Source organism: Pyrus communis, chromosome 11, assembly GCF_041283825.1.
Source record: "Pyrus communis isolate YQ-2024b chromosome 11, ASM4128382v1, whole genome shotgun sequence".
Classification (NCBI taxonomy): Eukaryota; Viridiplantae; Streptophyta; class Magnoliopsida; order Rosales; family Rosaceae; genus Pyrus; species Pyrus communis.
Window position 1 is genome coordinate 32,018,211 of NC_142575.1, and position 22,088 is coordinate 32,040,298.

The 22,088-nt window shown below is 38.0% G+C and overlaps 4 protein-coding genes, 1 non-coding gene and 1 pseudogene across 7 annotated transcripts; 4 read left to right on the forward strand and 2 right to left on the reverse strand.

The window, feature by feature from the left end:
- Positions 1 to 6,363: 6,363 nt before the first annotated feature.
- LOC137743903 (wee1-like protein kinase) lies at positions 6,364 to 10,005 on the reverse strand. Of its 2 annotated transcripts, none has more exons than XM_088679020.1 (10): positions 9,500 to 10,005; positions 9,329 to 9,389; positions 9,099 to 9,174; positions 8,742 to 9,011; positions 8,563 to 8,630; positions 8,338 to 8,447; positions 8,214 to 8,254; positions 7,989 to 8,137; positions 7,004 to 7,357; positions 6,364 to 6,708 (listed from the first exon to the last, which is right to left on the reverse strand). In XM_088679020.1, exons 1-10 carry the CDS (start codon positions 9,715 to 9,717, stop codon positions 6,613 to 6,615), a joined length of 1,443 nt encoding a protein of 480 aa, XP_088535146.1. In that variant the 5' UTR covers positions 9,718 to 10,005; the 3' UTR covers positions 6,364 to 6,612. The 2 variants fall into 2 exon arrangements, with proteins under 2 accessions (XP_088535146.1, XP_068339934.2); XM_068483833.2 differs by having other exon boundaries at positions 8,742 to 9,002; positions 9,500 to 9,838.
- Positions 10,006 to 10,212: 207 nt separating this feature from the next.
- On the forward strand, positions 10,213 to 13,134 carry LOC137741789 (uncharacterized; annotated as a pseudogene). The gene is made up of 10 exons (XR_015952903.1): positions 10,213 to 10,389; positions 10,484 to 10,548; positions 11,111 to 11,147; positions 11,240 to 11,292; positions 11,382 to 11,592; positions 11,668 to 11,995; positions 12,077 to 12,202; positions 12,281 to 12,396; positions 12,490 to 12,588; positions 12,706 to 13,134. The product of XR_015952903.1 is annotated as an uncharacterized LOC137741789 (transcript).
- TRNAD-GUC (transfer RNA aspartic acid (anticodon GUC)) lies at positions 13,067 to 13,138 on the forward strand. Its single transcript has one exon. It is a non-coding gene; the product is annotated as a tRNA-Asp (tRNA).
- Positions 13,139 to 13,235: 97 nt separating this feature from the next.
- LOC137741974 (autophagy-related protein 18a) lies at positions 13,236 to 16,694 on the forward strand. Its single transcript, XM_068481691.2, has 4 exons — positions 13,236 to 14,363; positions 15,210 to 15,414; positions 15,956 to 16,082; positions 16,247 to 16,694. Exons 1-4 carry the CDS (start codon positions 13,506 to 13,508, stop codon positions 16,335 to 16,337), a joined length of 1,281 nt encoding a protein of 426 aa, XP_068337792.2. The 5' UTR covers positions 13,236 to 13,505; the 3' UTR covers positions 16,338 to 16,694.
- Positions 16,695 to 18,231: 1,537 nt separating this feature from the next.
- LOC137741350 (glutathione S-transferase F13) lies at positions 18,232 to 19,439 on the forward strand. The gene is made up of 3 exons (XM_068481073.2): positions 18,232 to 18,597; positions 18,699 to 18,747; positions 18,872 to 19,439. The coding sequence occupies exons 1-3, from the start codon at positions 18,451 to 18,453 to the stop codon at positions 19,327 to 19,329; spliced, it is 654 nt and encodes a 217-aa protein (XP_068337174.2). The 5' UTR covers positions 18,232 to 18,450; the 3' UTR covers positions 19,330 to 19,439.
- Positions 19,440 to 19,586: 147 nt separating this feature from the next.
- LOC137743705 (pentatricopeptide repeat-containing protein At5g43790) lies at positions 19,587 to 21,985 on the reverse strand. Its single transcript, XM_088680409.1, has 2 exons — positions 20,443 to 21,985; positions 19,587 to 20,352 (listed from the first exon to the last, which is right to left on the reverse strand). The coding sequence occupies exon 1, from the start codon at positions 21,892 to 21,894 to the stop codon at positions 20,476 to 20,478; it is 1,419 nt and encodes a 472-aa protein (XP_088536535.1). The 5' UTR covers positions 21,895 to 21,985; the 3' UTR covers positions 19,587 to 20,352; positions 20,443 to 20,475.
- Positions 21,986 to 22,088: the final 103 nt, after the last annotated feature.

A 22,088-nucleotide genomic window follows, 5' to 3' on the forward strand; every position in this document is an offset into this window, starting at 1 on the left:
ATAGGATTTAGGATTATAACCAACTAGAGAATACCATGATGAACACGACGATAACTTTTTTTTCTTTTAGTTTTGGTTTTTAGTTTCTTATTTTAGTTTTAGTTTTAAATCTTAAAAAAATAATAATAATAAGTTTCTTATAGTTAATCCATGTGGTGCCATATGATTGGATTAGTGGGACAAATAATATTGACGAAACTTTAAAGGAATGATTAAATTGATGTGTGGTATTGAAAGTCAAGGACCAAATTTATCGATTTTTGAAACTCAAGGACCAAAATGAGGAGTTGGATCAATGTTAGGGACCATTTGCGATAAAAACCCTTATTTTGTATAATTCACGTGTCACCATTTGATTGGATTTGTGGGTCCCACATACAAATGAACATAATAGTTGACAGAATCTTAACGGAATGACCAAATTAATGTGCGGTAGTGAATGTCAGTGACGACATTGATTGATTTTGAAAGTGAGGTACCAAAATGATGAGTTTGATCAATCTCAGACACCATTTGTGATAAAAACCTTTTACTATATGCTCATATACATTGATCGTATATTTATACGCATGGTTTGCACACATATACGTACAAAGTTGAATAAAATGTAGGGAAACATATCTCATGGCACTAGCAAAACAAATCTCATGGCATTAGGACAAGAGCTTGACCTTGTGTTGTGAGAATAATGTGAAGCTAACCTAAACGAGACGTCTCATAATAAAAAAAAATTCTCCACATTTTCATGACATTTCCATTTTTCTAAGGTGACGGCACTATCATTCATACTCCCTATTATATAAAATTAGGTTACCTTTTTTCTTTTGGACTTGGAATATTAATGCACATTACCCAATTATAATATTTTTGTTTTAAATTAGTATTTAAATGCCCAATAATTCAACTTCTTCATAGGTCAAGTTTTATTATCAGCTGTGTATCTACCATATTTTATATTTTATAACTCATGTTCCTTTTAATACAATTTCCCTTTCTTGTATAAAAATTGTTTCTTATATATATATAAATATTCTTTGTAAAAAAAATTGAAAACTTATATATGAAACTAAATTTCCCATCATATTACGAAACTAGTAAAAGAAAAAGGAAGACAATTTGGACACGATCCCTATAAAAATGGCAATAATGAAATTTACAATGATACAAGGATATTCTCAAAAGGTATAGGTAATTCGTCCTAGCATATGAGCACACACAAAGTGTGTGAGAAATTTTTTTATTTTTGTTTTTGAAATAGAAGGAGAGAGGAAGAGGGTGATAGAGAATGTGGGAGTGGGAAGGTTTTTTATTTATTTATTTTTAATTAGAGATATGTTAGGATTACATTTAAGTGAGGCTTTGAAAATAAAAACAGTAAAACTTGGTTATGTGAAATTACATTTTTTGCCCCATATTTCTTATTCATGTTCTATTTTAATTAGAGGGTTAATTTCATAGAGTTTTGGTTGACAATGAGTGTTTTTTTAATTAGTAGAGATAAGGCAGATTGGAGGCAATAAGGTCCATAACTACAGTTAAAGACTCAAAAGTCAATCCCCCGTGCGCTTATGTTAGAGGTGACACAAAATGATAATCCTTTATTTTATGTGTAACAGGTCGTTTCTATATACATGACGATGTGATATTATTATATTGCACAAACGTTATACTTAGGATTGTTTATTCTTTCTATAGATAATTTCATTTAATTTGAACATTGTTTAGTTATCCATAACACATGACAAACAAATTCATTGTTATGATAACAAGTAATACGATTACGATTAACTGGCTCACGTGTGTGACAATTTGCTATTTTTCATTTTATTATTTATTTATAATTTTTATTTAGTTTAGTTTGGATTTTTTTAAAATTAAATTATTTTATATTAGAATCTTAACTAGAAAGAAGTATTTTGGGGATATTGAAAGCTTCACCATTTGGGTGTGCTCAAATATATATATATATATATATATATATATATATGTTTGTATGTATGTATAGCTAATTAAGCTTAATTTTCAGCAAATAAGAAACTGTATTAATACTGATCTATCACAGTTAATTTGTTGATTTGCTTAGTTATAATCGGATAACTTAGAGCAAAAGTCACAAAGAGTTTTGTAGTGGAAGATGTCCACGTGATCGTCGTCACGTGTGACATGAGTAGGATTTAGGCTTTAAGCTTTTTGGAAGTATCAGAGGAAGGCATCAACTGTTTGACTTAGGGCATGAATGGTATGGCGCAAACAAAGCTTTTGGTCCTTGGCATTGTCAAGATTCCACTGCATGCTGGTAGCTGCTTAGGGCCAATCAGCAGGCGTTACGTACCAAATTTGGTTATTTTTTCTGGAGTAATATTAGAGGAACTAAATTTGTAGACAAAGTTTTGAAAACTAAAAGAATGAAAGTTGATGATTGGTTTATTATTTACACGTTGATAAACGTGCTTATTCTTATTGGTGACACATCATTTAGTTTGCAAATTTAGTCTCTAAATTTGGTCTCCCTGACATTATTCTTTTTTATGTTGTGTGGCAATTGCTACTGCTAACAACCCCCTATGGATTTTATGCCAACTTCCAAATTTAGATCGATGTTGATTGTATTACAATATTCACCAAGAATTTGAGAGAGAGAGAGAGAGTTCATAGGATCTTCCAAAATATAGGTGGAGTTAACGGTGTCATTAGAGAAATTAGGCAGTTAACTTTCGAATTTAACTGTTGTGTTGGCGTTTAGTCAATTATTTTATTGATAGGGAAGGGGTCGGAGACTCGGATATTCAAAGTTAGGATACCCTTTAGTACTAAAAAGAGAAATATATTACAAAATTAAGAGTTAGATAGAATAATTTAATTAGCCAGAAGCTGGGTGTCTGTCATCGAACATATTATATTTTCTTGCGGCCTCATGGTAATACCCATATTTTTGTAGAAATTGACGCGCACCTAATAGTATTGTTTGCTTTAAGAAGATGTTTAGGTTGCAGAATCCCAGACGCCATGTGCGTTTTGTCTCCTCCATCATCGCAATTATAAGTAATTATGTAGTTTTACTGAAAATAATGCAGAATTAACAAGAAGCAAACAGAAATAAACTAACATGCTCCCTTCTGATCACTCTGTCCATTTGATTCTGTTAATTACTTTATTTTATTATTTGTTTGTCTCTTACTTTCTAATATTCTACAAGGCTATTTCGAATTTGGAATTTCTCAGAAAACCTCCAATAATAATTCTTCTAATTAATTATTTTACTTTGCACCTGTCCATTAATTTATGTTATGTATTAGTTTCTAGTTCTTACAAGTCTCTTTCGAATTTGGATTTTCTCAGAAACCTTTTAGCCGAATTGGGTTTGTTTGCCGTTTCACATGTACCAAATTCAAGATATGGATAAACTCAGTTCAGGTACTAATTAGTTAATAACTTAAAACAGCACTAATCATTTATTTAGGTTTGCCTTACAAAATTTTTCATAATCTGAACGGATCACTTTTTGGATTATGATTTAAAGCTTAATATACAAAAAATTATAAAGTTGGAAGCTAGTTAATTATTTAAGTGTCTTAAATAGAATAACACACATTTTTCAATAAATAAATTCATTATTACAATAATAATTAAAGAGCTAAACGACTTTCGATTTGATTGAATTTTTACAACGATTCAGGATTGATGATCTAAAAAGTGAACTTTTTTTTTTTTTTTTCTTTTGGTCAAACGATAGATTTTGTTAGATTAGATGTTAGATTAGTCACCGATAGAGTTCAAACCCATGCCGTCATATAAGGGCTCAACACATTTTCACCATTATAGTAAAGGACCACTTATTTAAGTATTGCCGGCAACAGAATTCGAACCTATGCCTTGACCTAGCGAATAAAAAGTGAACACTTTAGATCATGTGATTATTTTGTTGACCGACACCACTTACCTGCACCTCCCCTTCCGCATTTGCCTACTATTTTGTTATACCTTTCATCTTTTTCGATGCCCTCGTTTTGAAATAGAACGTGGATTTGAATTGGCTTTGTGGTTGCGGTGGGTCAAAATCGCATTCTACTGGTTAGTGTCCACGACGATTTATTGCGACGAATTTATACCGAATATAGTTTTTGTGTTTCTTTGTTCATTGTGGTTGCTATATAGAGATTAAGTTTGCCTGTTGTGTGCTTATTCTCTTCAAATTAAGGATTTGATCACTGAGAAGATGTACTCAGTTGACATCGATTTTGTATTTTTTGTTGTAATCGTCTTTTTCGCATCAATGAATTATCACTACCACTTCTTTTCAAAATAAAAATAAAAACTAATTAGCGCTAAAATGCTCCTATATTTGCATTACATGTATATGGATATATATATATATATATATATATATATATATTTTGTAAGATTCATGATTTAATATTTTTAATTTTTCCGTCGAATTAGATAACAATGACTGCTATAGTTTTCTAACACCGTATGCTCTTATTGAATATTAGTTTTCAAAAACAGATGCTTATGTTATGCAAGAATATTCCAACTCAAAGTCTCAAAGACAAATATTTACGCGTGTATATGATCTAGATCCAATTGTCATGCTAATTAATTAACTAAACCTTTTAGTCAAATTATGCTACAAATTATTGTGGACACACCTTGATTAGTAACTACTTAGTGAATGCATGATTAGAGAAAAATAATGTATTAGTTTGTACTAAGCAACTAGACTTTCGCATATAAACGGCTAGTTGTAAAATATGACTAATCACACATGCTGCCGACATATTCCAATCGACTAAACGTCACATCCGTTACTATTATACGAGAAATATTTGAATGTGACGGTTACATTGCATTTGCAGCTTCATGGCAGGCATGCAACTCAAGGCTCACGCGAATGTGTATCATATTTTGTACTCAATCGTATTCTACGAGATTGTATTGTATTTGTTGAGGTCCTATATAATGTATATTAGCATGAATTGAGATTCACTGCAAATATATGTGTCCGAAGTTTTCACATCAGAAATCTGGACCACTCTATTTCTATGTTAAAATCCTCATTCGCTTATCTTACTGGTCCACTTTATAAAAATTTAAACCTTAAACAGTCTGAATCTCTTTGTCACTTTCTCAAATAGTCCAGATCTCTTAATCCGCACTCTAGACATAGAGATTTGGAGTGAATCTCTTTCACACTAGCATCTTCGTATTCTAGCTACGACTAATAGCAGTGTTGTCCGTTGTTAATTTGCTCGACCAAAGTAGTTGTTGTCAACTTTGTGTTTTAAAAGTACATAATGCATCCAACTCCACGACAACTTTCTACGTGTTTTCTGGTTGCCATCGAAAACTAGTCACTCAAAAGCTACAAAAAATATTGTGGCTATAGATCATGTTCCCACCTTACGAATCAGGTTAGGTATAAGCATGATTTGGTAAAAAAAAAAATTACATTTTGGATTATTCAATTGAAGCTTTTCTGTATAAACGGCTGAAAGATTTTGTAAACATGATGCTGAGAACAAGAGTTACATGTTTTAGGAGGGGGTATTCGGTAGGGCCACTGTACTATGGCAACACATACAAAGTGTAGGGACCAACGAGCAAGTATATGGGATCATGGAACAAAATATAGGACTTACATGAAATAAGAATACTAAGGTGACTGTATCATAAACCAATTAAATAACGCCACATAAGAAATTGAAAACAAATGGCGTTGTATTATTAGTCTAGAATGCTAGTATAGGTTAGATATATATAATTTGAATTTATTATTATTAGGACAAAGTGGAGGTTTCGAAACTATTAAAATAATTTAGGAAATGATAGAGTTTCGAACTCAAGATATATGAGTAGAAACTCAACACCCTATCTACTAAGATATTAGACTGCATGCAGAAATGTCAATGTAGGTAAATCCGCCTAGGGAAGAGGTGTTTTTATGTGTAATCGGATGCATCATATGGTCCAAATACCTGTATTGAAGTTTTTCTCCCAGTTTAGTGCTATCTTATATATGTATATGTAAGTTGTAGCTATCAGTTATACTCCTTACGATTTAGCTACAATGGGTGATGGGGTCATTCGAAAGTGACTCTAAGAAGCAGCTCATGAGAGGTGCTTTTCCTTAAAATCACTAGCCATCGTGATTTCAAGCAAAAACACCAAAAGTGATTTATAGAAAAGCACATATCCTTCTCCCAGAAGTGATTAAAGCCCTCTCAAAATTACTTTCCGAACGAGACCTTAGACTCCAAAGTGTGGAACTCGCCTGTTAACAAATTCATAGACTTTTTCTCTCCTTTGCACATTAACATCCCTACGAACGAATAAAAAGAGAATTCAAACTCTGTTCAAAGTGCATTCCGTGAGAATTAGACCTTTTTCATTAGCAGCACATAACCATGAGTACATGACCAAGAATTCCTCGAGTCTCAGAATATGCACCACACAAGTGGAAAATTAGGTGCATATATTAGAGGAAGAACTTATAGATACAAAATTGGTCATTCTTCACAAACTTTCCTTTGCCTGTTTTGCAGGGCCTGCTGATGCTGCATATGGATGGCAAATACAACATGCCATCCTCTTCCAAAGGCGACCGTGGTTACCCTAGGCTCGTCCATTTCGCCGCACCTTGTCAAAAATTGGATTTTCGACTAAATCTTTCGCTGACGGCCTCCAGACTGGATTTGTATCCAACATGACCTGAGAGATTGTAATGCAATCAGCAACGCTATCACAGGGTTCGTTTAGTAGCACAAACCAACTAAGAATCATAGGATGCTACGTGTAGAATGCAACTGGTTTCTTAGAAAATTAATCATCTGTGAATACCATTTTCTTTAACAAAGATTCGCAGTTCGTAATCCAGCACGAGAGATGTGATTCTCGCATGAAAATTAATTGCAACAAATAGAAATAGCAAAAGTGAAACAGTCACAAGTGCACAGCCACAGAAAACAAAATCCAACCACTAATGGAAAGGAAAAGGTGATGTTACCTTGAGTAAGTTCTGAAATTGCAACGAATGACCAGGAAGGAGTGGCAACTTTCCCTCCCTGAGATGTAAAATTTGAGGTCCTGATTCTGGCAAAGGTGAACCTCTAATAAGCTCATAAACAGCAATTCCCAAGGAGAAGATATCAGCCTTATCAAGATCATCATATTTCTCATTCAGGATTTCTTGAGGCATATATCGAGCATCACCCTCTTCAATTGGCAGGCTGTTGTCAAGTAGAGTTGCACATCCAAAGTCACCAAGCTTATAAACACCATTCTTCACATATATATTATCAGGTTTTACATCTAAGTGAGCTATTCCTCGCCCGTGTATAAACTGCAACGCTTTTGCAACCTGTACATATTTTTACATGTGAAATTAGCATATACCAACAGAAGATGAAACATTGTCAAGCTAAAAAGCGTTCAAATTAATCTAAGACTACAGCCTGCCAGATAGGATCCCAGATATGTGTCAATGCCAGTGAGTGTGTGCATGCATGCCAAAGTGTCTCCGATATGACTACGGACATTCATTAGATTAAATCCATTCCATCTAGTTTACAATAGCCCCGTGATCTTCGTTCATATAGTATTTTCTATATAATCAAGCAAGTGAAGGACTGAGCTCAACACCAAATACCGAACATCTAAAACAGTGTCAAGAAAAGGGTATAATATCTATCAAAGGACGGGGAAACAGAACACACACACACACACACTCGAATATATTAAGATTTTTGGGAATCAAGAATTCATGATTGAGTGCACTCTATAAGCTAGAGGGGAGTATAAGCATTGAATATTAGGATTCAATGTAAGCGTTCATGAGTGAAGACTTTGGCTTCTCAAGTGTAGTAAAAACGGATCCCTGCTAGGTATTCAGTCTCCTAAAAGTTTTGGTGCTAGGACGTGTTTATAATAAACATTACATGGGTTACTATAACTCTATAAGTGCGAAGCTTGTTAAAACTCATCACACAAACCTGATAAAAGGCTTCTAAAATCTCCCCCTCTTTGAATGGTCGGGAAAACTTGTTGATGGATAAGCTGTAATCACATAGTTCCATCTGAATGTGCAGCTGCTCATTGTCAAACCAAGACGAGTAGTATCCAACAATGTTTTCATGGGACCCTAGATAAAGCACAACGATTAAACCATGTAAAAGCAATTGCCATAGAGTCAAACAGATGAAGCAACGGAAACCTACCTAAAGCTGCCAAAGATTGAACTTCCATCATAGCCTTTCTCCTGCAAAGGATACAAAAGTAATAAAATGCATAAGCAAATGGCTTCAACGAATGGCAGATATATCTAGAGCATGAGTAAGCAACCTTTCTGTATCCTGATGCAACTGCTTCATGCTACGTTTCACTGCATACAAACAACCATCAATTCTGTTCAAGACTTTGAATACTTGACTGAAGTACCCACTGCCGATTTGCTAGAAAGAGAAGGCAAATTACAAACACGTTAGCCAAGTGCACCAACATAAAAATTTCGAATTAGCAAGCAATATTTATGCTTAAATCCATAAACTTTTCGAGTTTGGTAGGTACCTCAATCTCATGAAAATCAGCACAGTAACGAGAAAGGCCATTTCCGCCCATAATTACAGGGAAAAAAGCTGTAAATTGCAGCATTAACAATTAGAACTTGAAAACTGAAAGTGAATAAAGGGTTCTACCTTTGTCTTAATATTGAAATAACGTCTCATTGGCAACTAACACAAGCATACCCTTTGATCTTTGGTTGCCAAAAGGATCAATGCCAATTTCTGAAGCATCCTTCAAATAAGGGTTCTTCAAGCACGGAGGAGGCATGACACGACAGCATAAAGCCACTGCAGATTGAGATACATAATTTTGCTTCTTCCGTGGTTCTGTTGCTATTGGTTTCTCCATCACAACCTCATCCATGCCAAAAACATTTTTCTCAAGCTCAACTACCGGCTCATTTCCGAACAACGTAGGGCTGAGAGGATTCAATGAGATGTCATCTGCATCAACTATGAATTTTTACAAGCAATTCCAATTACCAAGTAGTTTTTCATCAGAATTTACTTGTAGTAACAAAGTAAAACTTTTAGCCTTACTCTGATCCTGCCTGCGCCTCTTCGACTTAACGGTATTCGATTTCTCGGGTGATCTGGGGCAAGGGATATCTTCCAGCTAAAAATAGAAACAAAACACATTAAAGCAACAATCTTTACACCCAAGCTCAATTTTACACAAATAAAAATAGAAACAAAACACATTAAAGCAACAATCTTTACACCCAAGCTCAAATTTACACAAATTGTAAAATCCAATCCATCCATTGTACCTTGCTGCAATCCCAGCCGTTCACCATATGCTGATTATCCGGTGTGATATAATCGGGAGTGCTACATCAATCAAAACCCAGAACAAGAAAATTCCAATTTTTCATCCATTTTCGAATTCAAATCCCAAAAAGCTTGAAAATTTACAAAATTGATGACGCGGAGGATCTTACCAGAAGAAGTCTTGGCTGAGTATGAACTCCCGGTCGTCGAAACTGGGGTCAACGTCGGTGCCGAGAGGAGCGGAGGAGGGAAGGCTGCCGTCGGCAGCTCCGGCTTCCAGAAGGTTCTGGAAGCGAGAGGGGTTCGATGATGACGTGGAAAACGCCGATTGGTGGGTTTCCCCTAGCTGAAGCCTCGGTAGCGCTCCCTTCATCTCCCTCCGATTCATCCCCTTTTTCGTCTTCCTTGAATCGACTCTGTCAGTGTTCTTCTTGCTGATATATTTAAAAATCGAAACTTTCGGGATTTCAAATCGCGCGCTACAAAATGATTGAGTCAAACAGAGTCTACCCTGCACTCATCTGATATTTGATCTGGACCGTGGGATTGGGAGGTAATGATTTGATGATTTTGTTTTCATCGGTTGATGTGGGTATGTGTCCGGGGTGGAGCGACAGTGAAGTGGTCTTGGTTTAGCTAGAGGGAAAGAGATCATTTCCGGATTTTTTTATCAAAGTCCATTATAAAATGATTTAGATTTTTGAAATTTGATCAAAGGATTAAAACAGACGTTTTTTTTCTCAAATTATAATAATTTTATTGTTAGATCAAATTTCTAAAACCCAAGCAACTTCATTCGTTGGATTTGATGGAAAGAGATCTGATGTTTCAAAATTAGTGTGCGGTCCGCGAGGACAATTGTGGTGGGCCGAGACAAAAAAATAGATAGGACACGTGTCGCTTACATACGCATCGAGACCAAATTTGGCGGCAAAACCGACCGCCGGGGAACCTCGTCCTTTGAACCCACAATTTCCCCCGTTTCTGAAGATTTATAAGCTCCGCCGCCGTGCTATGCGTTGTTTTCAGACAATTCCGGATTCTGATCGAAGCAGTTCCGGTACACTCCCTCGATTCGATTCTCGCATTTTATCTGTGTTTTTCTGAATTGGGATTCTTGGATTGAAGTGTTTTTTGGTTGTTCATCTGGGAAGATGAGGAAGAATCGGACCGAGATTTTCCCTATTGCGCTGCGATTGGCGGTTCCACCAAGAAAAAGGTTTTATTTATTTTTTAATGTTCATATTTATTTTGCTTTAAACTTCAATGTTCTTGATTTAATTTGTATGTATGTGCATTGTTTATGTAGTTATAATTGGCGAAAGATCGGTACAATGTGTTTGGATACCAGGAAAATATGAGAAAGTACAGAGAAAATTATTTGAACTGCTTTTCTAGTTGTATTACCTTGCAATGTGAGTTAGGACAGTTCATCCAAGTAGTGTGTCAGCTTCTTTGCAACGAGTTCGAATCAAATCCCACTCTCCGTATGTTAGAATTGTTTAGGATAGAATATCGTCCTGTACAAAAGATAAATGATTATAGTTACTATGTTTTACTTTTACTGTAGAAACTTGTGTTGCAGGAAGAGATGGTGTATTAACCATAATTCTATTCCTAAACATAAGAAAGTAAGGAAAACTAACAAAAAGTCCTTAAAAACTTTAGTTTTAATGAAAAATGACAAATAAACGTATAAGTGAATAGTACCATAAAAGGTGAAAATGTGGTTTTTCATTAAAAGTAAACAGTACCGAAAGTGTTTCGTTAAAATTCCCAAGGAATTACCCCTTTCGTCACGGCTAGAAGTGCTGATAGGTGTTGTGTTTTTTCGAAAATGGCTACTTGGGTTGAACCGGTATAGGCTCTATTGAGCAGCAGTGATATTTGTTTAATTCTTTTGGATGCAGGTGCTAATGCGTATGCCTGCAGCTTGGTAGATGAAGTGAGCTCTGACGAAGAGGTAGTATGCACTCGGATATAGAGATATCTTATTTCGGTATTCTGTTCTAATGCAAAGAGTAATGTGCTTGTTAACTGTTTTTGGAAAAGGCGAACAACATGCGCTCGAGAGTTTCTGTTACACTTGGTGCTAAAAAGTTGCAGAGGGATGACGTTCATTGCATTGGAAGTGAGAAAGAAGACAAATCATACACTTGGTCTGCAGCGAGTAAAGAAGCTGAGGCACTCATGCTGTTGAATGAAAAAGCGTCGTGTTCATCATCAAAATCTGATTATTCGGAAGTGAATAAATCTTCCAAAGGTAAAGGTGATCGTTCATCTAGTTTACATTGTCACAACCTAGTGTTCTGTTAAACTCGAGAATCAATTGTTGTAGGACTCAAAAGCAAAGGCAAGCCAAGATTTTCCTTCCGTTTCACGACTCACAAAGAAGAACCCTCTTGCATTTCTGTATCTAAGAACGAAAGTGACGTTCATTCAAGGTTCAACAAGTGTCTGACATGCTGAACACAATTGAGCCTATAACCGAAGAATATTTGGATTCTGAGTTTATTCCCTATATTCAAGGAGAAGAGGAAAATTAGTTGGAGATTGTGCCTATTGAAGTAAATGAACTTGGGAATGGATCTATTGAGCAGTCAATGGCGGAGCTTTTATATGGCCTTCAGGATAAGACAACGATGCTGAGAGGAATTTCTAAAATGGTTCTCTCTTCAAACATGTTTTTCCCTTCCTTTTCTCATTTACATCTTTCTGTTCTCTGTGTGATCTAGTTTCTGTTTCAGTATCGTAGAAAAAGATGTTAAAGGGCGCAGCCTGCTATGAAAATAGTATCTTCACTCGGAGATAGAGTCATTGACAATGAAAGCTCCCCTGAGCACTTAGGCCCTGGATCGCCAAGTGATAGCGAGGTATCTCCCTTTTCTCATTTCCTTATAGGCTTATTCCAGTTCAAATCAGTACCATATTTAACATATATTCTTTAGCAGGCTGAAGATCAAATTCGGAAGCTTGATAAACCGGAGGTAAAGAGGCAAACATTGGTGGATCGATTTCAGGTAGCTCTAAGTGACAGAACCCTTGTTGCAGTGCCTAAACCATTAAGGTAAATGGTACGATCCTGTTAAACAAGTGCAGTTGATCTTTAGTGAATTCCGGACTGATTTCTGAATGTGGTTAAATACTGGCACTTTTGTAGAATTGGATTATTTGGGGAACTGCAGCAGGTTGTGCAGAGTGAGAAAGAAAGTGACATGGAATTCTTGAAGAATATCGAGAACGGAGCGAACCAAAGTAAAAAAGCCTCGCAATTATTCTGTTTTTACGTTAATTTCTACATGCATAGACTATTTGGATAGGAGCAAATTGCACAAAGAGGTTTGAATGTAGTGTTTCGTGTTTACACCTCCTCAGCCGAACCAACCTGCATGGATGTGAAAATTCTTTCAAGGTACTTGGATGCAAAGCTGACAGTTTGCCACTGCTCCTTTGGAAACAGCGTGACGGTATGTTAATTATCATTTCCTAGTTCTTCTTCCGGCATGTTTCTGAGTGAATGCACGAGCACTTTTTCTCATGGCTCTGTTAGAAACGATGAGTGAAGATGAAGAAACAACATGTGGACAGTTTTTTTCAATCCAAGAGTTAGCGATGAAGAAGGATTTTGTCTTTGAAATGAATGGTACACTTATGAATCGTCTTGCAATTGCATTTATTTATCGAAGATAAAAAGATCAACTATTAAATATGAGTAATTTCGTTCAATTAACAACAAGGTCGTTGTAGTATAGTGGTAAGTATTCCCGCCTGTCACGCGGGTGACCCGGGTTCGATCCCCGGCAACGGCGCGCACTTTTTTAAAACCCCTTTTTCATCATTAAATTACAATTCCACCCCCCCGGGGGCCGGCGGGGGGAACATGAGTGCTTTCCCATCATACGTTCCGTGGTTTCGACGCGAAACACATCTCCGCTTTTGTCGTGCACTCCAATCCACGGGTACGAATAAACTCACCTGTGTTTTTACAATGACAATATTGCCCCTTTCTTCTCCCTAAATTTGCCACCAAAACCTCGCTTCCTGTTTCCCCTTCTGCCCAATTCCGAAAAGGCTCAAACAGTAATTTCAGCGCATCCTATCCTCTTCTAGTTCCCGATCATCTAAACGTACCCCTCAGAATCCTCAAAAATCCCACCACCCAGAGATCCCCCTCCCATGGCCACCCTCTCCGCCTTGGCTACCACCTGGCCCGACCCCAACTCCGCCGCCGCCTTCCTCTCCGATCCCACCGACGACAACCCTACCTCTGTCGTTGACTCCAGCGATGACAACCACGACCCCCAATCGCCTCCAAACCCTAACTCTGACCACAACCTCCACAACAACATGCCCTTCTCTTCCTCGCCCCCGGAGTCTCCTCCTCCGGCTCCCCGCTCGCCTCCGTCGCTCTTCCACGTCTGCTTTAACCAAGACCAGGCCTGCTTCGCCGTGGGGACAGACCACGGGTTCCGGATCTACAACTGCGACCCGTTCCGCGAGCTCTTCCGCCGTGACTTCGACAACGGGGGCGGAATCGGCGTCGTCGAGATGCTGTTTCGCTGCAACATCTTGGCCATAGTCGGCGGTGGGCCCGACCCTCAGTACCCGACCAGTAAAGTCATGATCTGGGACGACCACCAGGGGCGGTGCATCGGGGAGCTCTCATTCCGCTCCGTTGTCCGGTCCGTGCGTCTCCGGAGGGACCGAATTGTGGTCGTTTTAGAGCAGAAGATATTCGTGTACAATTTCGCCGACTTGAAGCTGGTGCACCAGATTGAGACGATCGCGAACCCCAAGGGGCTGTGCGCGGTGTCGCAGGTGGTGGGGTCGCTGGTGCTGGTGTGCCCTGGCCTGCAGAAGGGGCAGGTTAGGGTGGAGCATTACGGGTCGAACCGGACCAAGTTCATCATGGCTCATGATTCCAGGCTTGCCTGCTTTGCACTCACGCCGGACGGCCAGCTGCTCGCCACCGCCAGCAATAAAGGGACTCTTGTTCGGATATTCAATACTCTCGATGGAACTTTGCTGCAAGAGGTATAATTTTTATTCAGTTTAGCTTGAAAATATCTGAACTTGGTCATAATTCAAAGCAATATGTTATATTTTTTTAGCTTGAAGTTCTTGAACATTGGGGCTTCTCATGATTAGACTGAATTGGGATTGCTTGGTATCGAATTTTGGATATGAATTTAGGGGTTTTACTTAATTTGAAAGCCTTTTAGTGGTATAATGAAGTTTCAATGCAAATGTGTTATGTATTTGAGCTTGAAGTTCTTGAATATAGAGACTTCTTATGATTAGAGAGAATTGGGATTGCTTAGTATCGAATTTCGGATATGAATTTAGGGTCTTTGCTTAATTTGAAGCCTTGTAGTAGTATTAATCAAGTATAATTTGCAGCTTAGAGTTCATCAAAATGGTGATTTATATTTCAGTTTGTACAGGGTTCGAACATTCTTAAGTTAGAGGTAGTTTCTTCTATCATTAACAGGGGCGGTGTTAAAAATTTACTTCTAATGACTGAGTATTTAGGGTTTCAAGTTTTGGATATAAATTTAGGGGCGTTGCTTAATTCAAAAGCAGCTGTAAGTTGCAGGTTAGAGTTCATTGGCATGGTGATTTATATTTCAGTTTGTACTGGATTCGTGTTTCAGTGTTTTAAATCAGATACTGTTCATTACGAGGTCAATACATGTTTGTTTTCTGTATGCTTTTGCTTAGTGGACTTAGGAAGATTGTTTTCTCCAGTTCTTTTCTTTTTATCTGAACATTGAGGAGGGTGCAACCCTCCTCCTCCATTGGAAGTCTTAACTGTTGTAGACGTATGATTACGGGTTGGTAGAATTATGGATGTATGATAGTTAATTGGATACATTGCAGGTAAGGAGGGGTGCAGACAGAGCAGAAATCTATAGTTTGGCATTCTCTTCAACTGCCCAGTGGTTAGCAGTCTCGAGTGACAAGGGAACGGTCCATGTTTTCAACCTCAAGGTTAATTCTGGATCCTCAAATGAGAACCTCCGAAGTGCATCTGATCCAAATCTTGCGGTTTCGTCATCAAACTCATCTCTTTCTTTCATCAGAGGTAAACTCCCACGCCTAAATGATTGAGTTATTCTACTCTGTTTGCTGTTTTTAAACATTTATGTTTACTATCTGTCAATGGTTGGTATTAGGGATTTCTATACCACTTCAATTCTTATTGTTTTACTGCTAGGGGAAGAATTTGATGTTACAGATATGATATAAGAACTACATTTGTATATGCTCATTGGCACTTTAACTTTTATCAGCAAAGTCTAGCATCATGTTGACAGGATTAAATTTTGCTTTATCTCAATTTCCAGTACCATTTGCTGAAAAACTAGCGAATCCTGAATACCCAATAAAGCACATGTTGTGATGCATTTTCACTGGGACAGTGTGAGATTTTTAAACCAAAATTTAGGTGCAAGATGTGTGCTTGTGTAAAATAATTGTTAGAAATAAGGTACAATCTGAGTGTGTGTGGATGAAGGCCGTTTGTTGTGCTTCCTTCCTTAGTACGTGATACCACATGTTTCATGTACACCGGCAAACAACACTTATTCTTGTCATTCTGGATCTGTGTGCGGTTTGTATTGCAGGTGTGCTGCCCAAGTATTTTAGCTCAGAGTGGTCGGTTGCTCAGTTTCGCTTGCTTGAGGGTTCTCAATACATTGTCGCGTTTGGTCACCAAAAGAATACTGTGGTGATTCTTGGCATGGATGGAAGGTATGAAAACAAATTAGTTTTAGATGCTTTTGCAGTTTAGTGATGACCGTACCGTGTCAGTGTTCAATCATTACTCGTATACAGTACATCGTATGATTTGCTTAGTCATTCTTGTTATGGGTTCGGAATTTAAACTTTGTTGCGCAATTTGCATTGGGATGCAGCTTCTATCGATGTGAGTTTGACCCAGTGACAAGAGGAGAGATGACCCAGCTGGAATATCACAACTTTCTAAAGCCCGAAGAAGCCTTTTGAAGTGAAATATAGTACTATCCATCCTTTCCTACATTATAATGTTCTCTTGACTGTTTGGTCTTCTGCTAGTTTTTCTCCCTAGTTTTAGGGTATGGGTAAAACATGCTGTAAATACATGAGCACTGTAAATTTGTAAATTTCTGAGTGTTGTACCGATAACGAAATTAGAAAATGAAAAAAAAAAAAAAAAAAAAAAAAAACTAACTTAATTATAAAGAATATGTTTTGTACTGTTTATCTGTGATTCAAGTCAATCACGCACTGTAATGCGTTTTAACTTACATGATAGTGTTCGATTGGTTTGTGATACTGGCAACGTCTCGTTGCAGGGAAGAGCTCATAAAGTCCTCAAAATTACGAGCTCGTTGTGTTATTGTTGTTAATTCTAGTGTTGTGGTTTCCTGTGTTGCAGATTAAAAATTTAAATTTGTTCTGGGGTTCCATCTGTTGTACATTTGTGTGGGAAATTGCAAATTGACCGTTGATGGTCACAGAATCAACTGGGATCCTATGTTTTATACTGCTTTTCAATGCTTTGTTTTCTTAATTGTTATAATTTTAAAACTTGGTCCTTGGGTTTTATACGTTTATTAAAATATGGATACGATAATCATTTTAGTTTTTAACTTTTTTTATGTGTTTATTATTAACACATGGAATCACGAAACTGTGAATTTCTCTTTGATATACGTCATCAAATACCTAACAATCAGGAAGCAAATTAATTTGGGAAGCTAGTTGAATAAATCATTTTTCTTTACTCTTTCATGTTTTTAAGTTTTCGATTCTTTCATTCATCTCCTATTTTCCTTAAGTAAACATGCTAAAGCGACTCTTGTTAAGAGCATCTCCAACCTCGCTAAATGAGGCTGTTTTGCTATTTTAACGTAAAATTCACAAAATTACAACTTCAATAGACTAGCAATCTCCAGCAAGCTATTTGAACAATTACAACTCCAATAGATTTAACTGGTTAAAATATAAGGAAAACTAATGAAAAGAGTTTGAAAACTTTGAGTTTTAACGATAATGACAAAATAAAGGGTAAAATGAATAGTACTATGATTGACTTTTTAGTGTAAAAATATGATTTTTCGTTAAAATGAACAGTACCGTAAGCTTTTCGTTAAAACTCCTTAAAATCTATTGAGTTTGGATAGAGAAATTAGCATTAAGCTAAGCATAAAACTAATAAATGTAAATTAAAAAGTTGTTGGAGATAAAAAATTAAAATAGCTAGTTTAAAAACTTTTGTACACTGCTCGTCACCTATTATTTTAGCAAAAAAAAAATTAACTTCGTTGTCAGAGATGCCCTAACAATATTGTAGATCATTGTTTTTTAGCTAAAAATGTTGTGTAATCATTGTTAAGTTTGGTAATCTTTTACTTGAAGTTTGTGCATTATTTTAAAAAGGAAAGCAAATCTAAAGATGCTGCCAATCATTTTAAATTCAGTGCCCTGAAATCTTTGTTTGACCGGTCGATGTCTTACTAACATAACATAACATAACATACTACGTAACTATTCATACAAAGAAAGATTATGCCAACATTTTACTTTCAGCCCTCTGGTTGGATAAATGTTATTAGAACAACCATCGAGCATTGTCGTATTAAGTAGAGTCAATTGTATGAATTTTATATCGTCAGTATGTTCGGAATTAAGTCTTTTGTTATTTCTAAATACTTTATATTTTCTTAAAGTTTATTTTTGAGTCCTTTTAGGTTTTCTTTTACCCTTTTGTCATGAGTCCGTCTCATAATCGTATCTTCTAATTAGAACATTTAAAATTCTTCGATTTACGTGTTGAATAACTGTTATTGACATTTCAAAATAATTATTATATCGGGCGAAACAATTCTTCTGACGTCATTGCATCGGGGCTTTCATTCAACCATGTGAAAGATCCGACGGAAGGTTAGGTCTGCAACATTGTGCTACTGTTCTTTTTTTTTTTTTTTTCAAAGACCGACAAAGAGTATCTCAACCAAGAGGAATCTCAGAGCCTTGAGTTATATTAAATAAGGACCTTGGTCCTCCAACGCATACATATCTTCTTCTCCAAAATCTCTAGGCACTGGCAATTACTAAGCTCCCTTCTACTCCAACAATGGTGCTCAAGCTGCATGGACTTTCTGTGTCGACCTGCACAGCTCGCGTCGTCGCTTGTCTCCACGAAAAAAGCGTTGATTTCGAGCTTGTCCCCGTTGATCTTTTCGCCCGCGGAAACAAGCAGCCTGAGTTTCTTGCCAAGAATGTACATTTTTTCATTCATTTCCAAACATTTTACAAATCTCCATGGTTTTTGCAGTTGTATATATAGAAGCTCATCGTATTTTCTCCATCATGTTCATGCAGCCCTTTGGCCTGGTTCCAGTATTAGAAGACGATGGCATCACACTTTTCGGTAAGCGCTTAATATTCTTGGCTGTCGATTTTCACTCTTGTTCTTTAGTCTCCTGCACTTCTTCTTACCGTATAAAAAATTATCGTCAAATATTTAGTTTGAACTTCTTCATTTGTCGCACCAGAATCTAGGGCAATCACAGCATATGTAGCAGAAAAATTCAAGGAAACGGGACACGATCTCGTTCGTCACGAAAACTTCAACGAAGCTGCATTGGTGAAGGTATGGACAGAAGTGGAATCCCAACAATACAACCCTGCAATGGAACCGATTATTTTCGAGTTTTTCGCAAAGCCTGTGGTAGGAATCGAACCAGATCAAACGGTAATCGATGCAAGTTTAGAGAAGCTGAAGAAGGTGCTCGACGTGTACGAGGCCAGATTGAGCAGCAACAAGTTCCTAGCTGGTGATTTCTACAGCCTGGCTGACCTGCACCACTTTCCGGGCACCTTTTATTTCATGAAGACGCCTTGGTCTTCGTTGGTCAACGATCGTCCTCGCGTCAAGGCGTGGTGGGAGGAGATTTCAGCTAGGCCGGCCTCCAAGAAGGTGGCTGAGGGTATGAATTTTGGTGAAGTTTGAAGATGAATTTTTGTAACGGGTCTGCTGACTTGTTTGAGACGATGTTTTGGTTCAAATCTTCATTGATTGTAGCCGAATAATTTAATTAGTACAAGATGTTGCGTGCTCTATTTCTCATGGTGCATTTTTTTTTTTACGACAATAGCATTGGTGGGTTAAATCGTTAGTTGTTAGGAGGAAGGGGGAGCAGAAGAGAATCGAACCGTAAAGTGTCATCTGCTATCTGCTATTTCTGAACATATGGATATGCCATTTCACACCAAGTGAGGTTTAACCTTCCATTCTTTCAACTTATTAGATGAGATTAGATACATACATAGTCGATACAGTCCGTGTCAGACAAATTGACATCGAAAATTTGACCACAAGTATAAAATTAACAAAATTGAAAAACGGTACTTCAAGCCAATCAAACACCTTCATGTGAAAAGAAGTTAAAATACAAGTCAGTTCGTGATCGGCTTGGAATACAGCATCGCAGTTGTAGTCCTCACATCAAATTGACACACATCATATATGAAACATGAATTTGTGCATATAAGATAAGCCGTGCGGCTTCTGATATGCAGAAACAAGAGCAACAAGACAATACATTGCCCACGAGTATGCTGCCAAGGGAACCCCGCTGGTGATCCGAGACTCCAATAAGATGGCAGTTCTATCATTGTGGCCGGAGGTGGAGGGCCAAAAGTTCGACCTAGCAGCCTCGAAACTGACCTATGAGCTAGCTACAAAGCCTCTGCTTAAAATGACCACAGACACGGCAGTTGTGGAGGAATAAGAAGCCAAGTTGGCTCTGGTTCTTGATGTTTATGAGACACGCCTGGCTCAATCGAAGTACTTGGCGGGTGAAAGCTTCACTTTGGCAGATCTTCACCACCTTCCAACCATACATTCCTTGATGGGAACACAATCGAAGAAGATGTTTGAATCTCGCCCCCATGTTAGCGCATGGGCAGCGCATATCACAGCAAGTAATTTGATCTCAACTGACTTTAACTGAGATTCGAAAAGATAACTAGGCTGCAATCAGAGCAATGCTTATCATTTGGCATCCAATAAACTTGATGCAGTCGGTAAAATGGAGAAAAACCCAATTCAATAGTAACTAACCCTCTATTGAAAGAATTGTAAATACGATCTGACTTATCGTGCTAATAGTTGATTAACTTGGTCCGGGCGCTCGAATTCCACGGAACTACACCCCAGGTCTTTCTTAAGATCTCTCTGTTTCATCATCCCCCTCACTTTCTCAACATCATCCCATCTTCCCATCTCTGCATAAAAATTAGACAGCAAAACATAGTAACCACTATTCCCTGGATCCAGTTCAACAAGCTTCCAAGCTGCAAACTCGCTCAATTCCATATTCCCATGAGTTTTAGCACCGCCCAACAACGACCCCCAAATAGTTATAGTAGGCTCAAAAGGCATTTCTCTCAAGCATTTCAAAGCATCTTCGAGACATCCCGAACGTGCTAAGAGGTCAATCATACAAGCATAGTGTTTGACCCCGGGCAAAAATCCATATTTTCCATCACTCAAGGAACGAAAAATCTGCCTGCCCATATCAACCAACCCCGAGTGACTGCAAGCACTTAAAACCGAAACCAAAGTGACTTCGTCTATTCTGAACCCTTCTTGTTCCATCCTCTCAAACCACTCAACTGTCTCCTTACCATATTTAGCAACAGCTAGCCCTTTAATAAGAGCATTCCAAGTAAATGTGTTCTTCTCTTTCATGCTATTGAAAACCGCCAATCCCTCTTCGATCCTACCACATTTTCCATACATGTCAATCAAAGAAGTTCCCAAGATCACATCCAATTCCCATCCACTCCTCCTTATAAAGTCATGTATCCAAACCCCCATCTCAAGGGCCCCAAAATTCGCACACGCCGCCAAAGCATTCACCATTGTCACATGGTTTGGCACCACACCAGCAAACTGCATCTGTTCAAAAGCAATCAAAGCATCGTCATAATTCACGGCATTCCGGTACCCCATAATTAAAACCGTCCATGACACAACGTCTCTTTGAGGCATTTCATCAAACACCTTTCGACATAACTCCATTCGGCCGGAGGACGACGCATACAGATTCAACAACGAGTTCTGCACATAAATATCATAGAGATGACCCAATTTCACGACATGGGTATGCAGGCATTGCCCATTTATGAAGTCCCGGGAATCGGCGATCGACTTCAGTAGGAAAGGGAAGGTGAAGTTGTTGGGAAGAATGGAGCTTTTGTGCATGTGGGTGTAGATAGAGAAAGGGACATGAGGGGTGTGGGTGTGAGAGAAGGCTCTGATGAGAGAGTTGCAGATGAAAACATGGGGTTTGGGGATTTGCGTTAGGAAGTGGCGGTGGGCTATATCCAGGCGGCGGAGGGATTGGCAGGCGGCGATGAAGCGGGAAGCGACGGCGGTGTCCGAGTGGCGGTTGAGGAGGATGAGTTGGGTTTGGATTTGCGGGATGTGAGAAGCGGAGGAGCAGTTGGTTAGGAGAGAGAGGAGTCGGGTTGTTGTGGGGCTGAGCTGCGGTGGCGGTCTCGTCGTCATCTCATCCGAGAACGGGCGGGAGGACGAACATAACAAGACTACAGTCCGGGTTTAAGTCTAAGACCCCTACCTTTTCCAAAGCTTTTCTATGTGAAGCCAACTTTGCAAGTATTCAGTTCGGATTTTAAGGAATTCTAACTCGAATTCAATCAGGATTTTAAATGATTGTTTGAAATTTAACGTGTATTCAATCA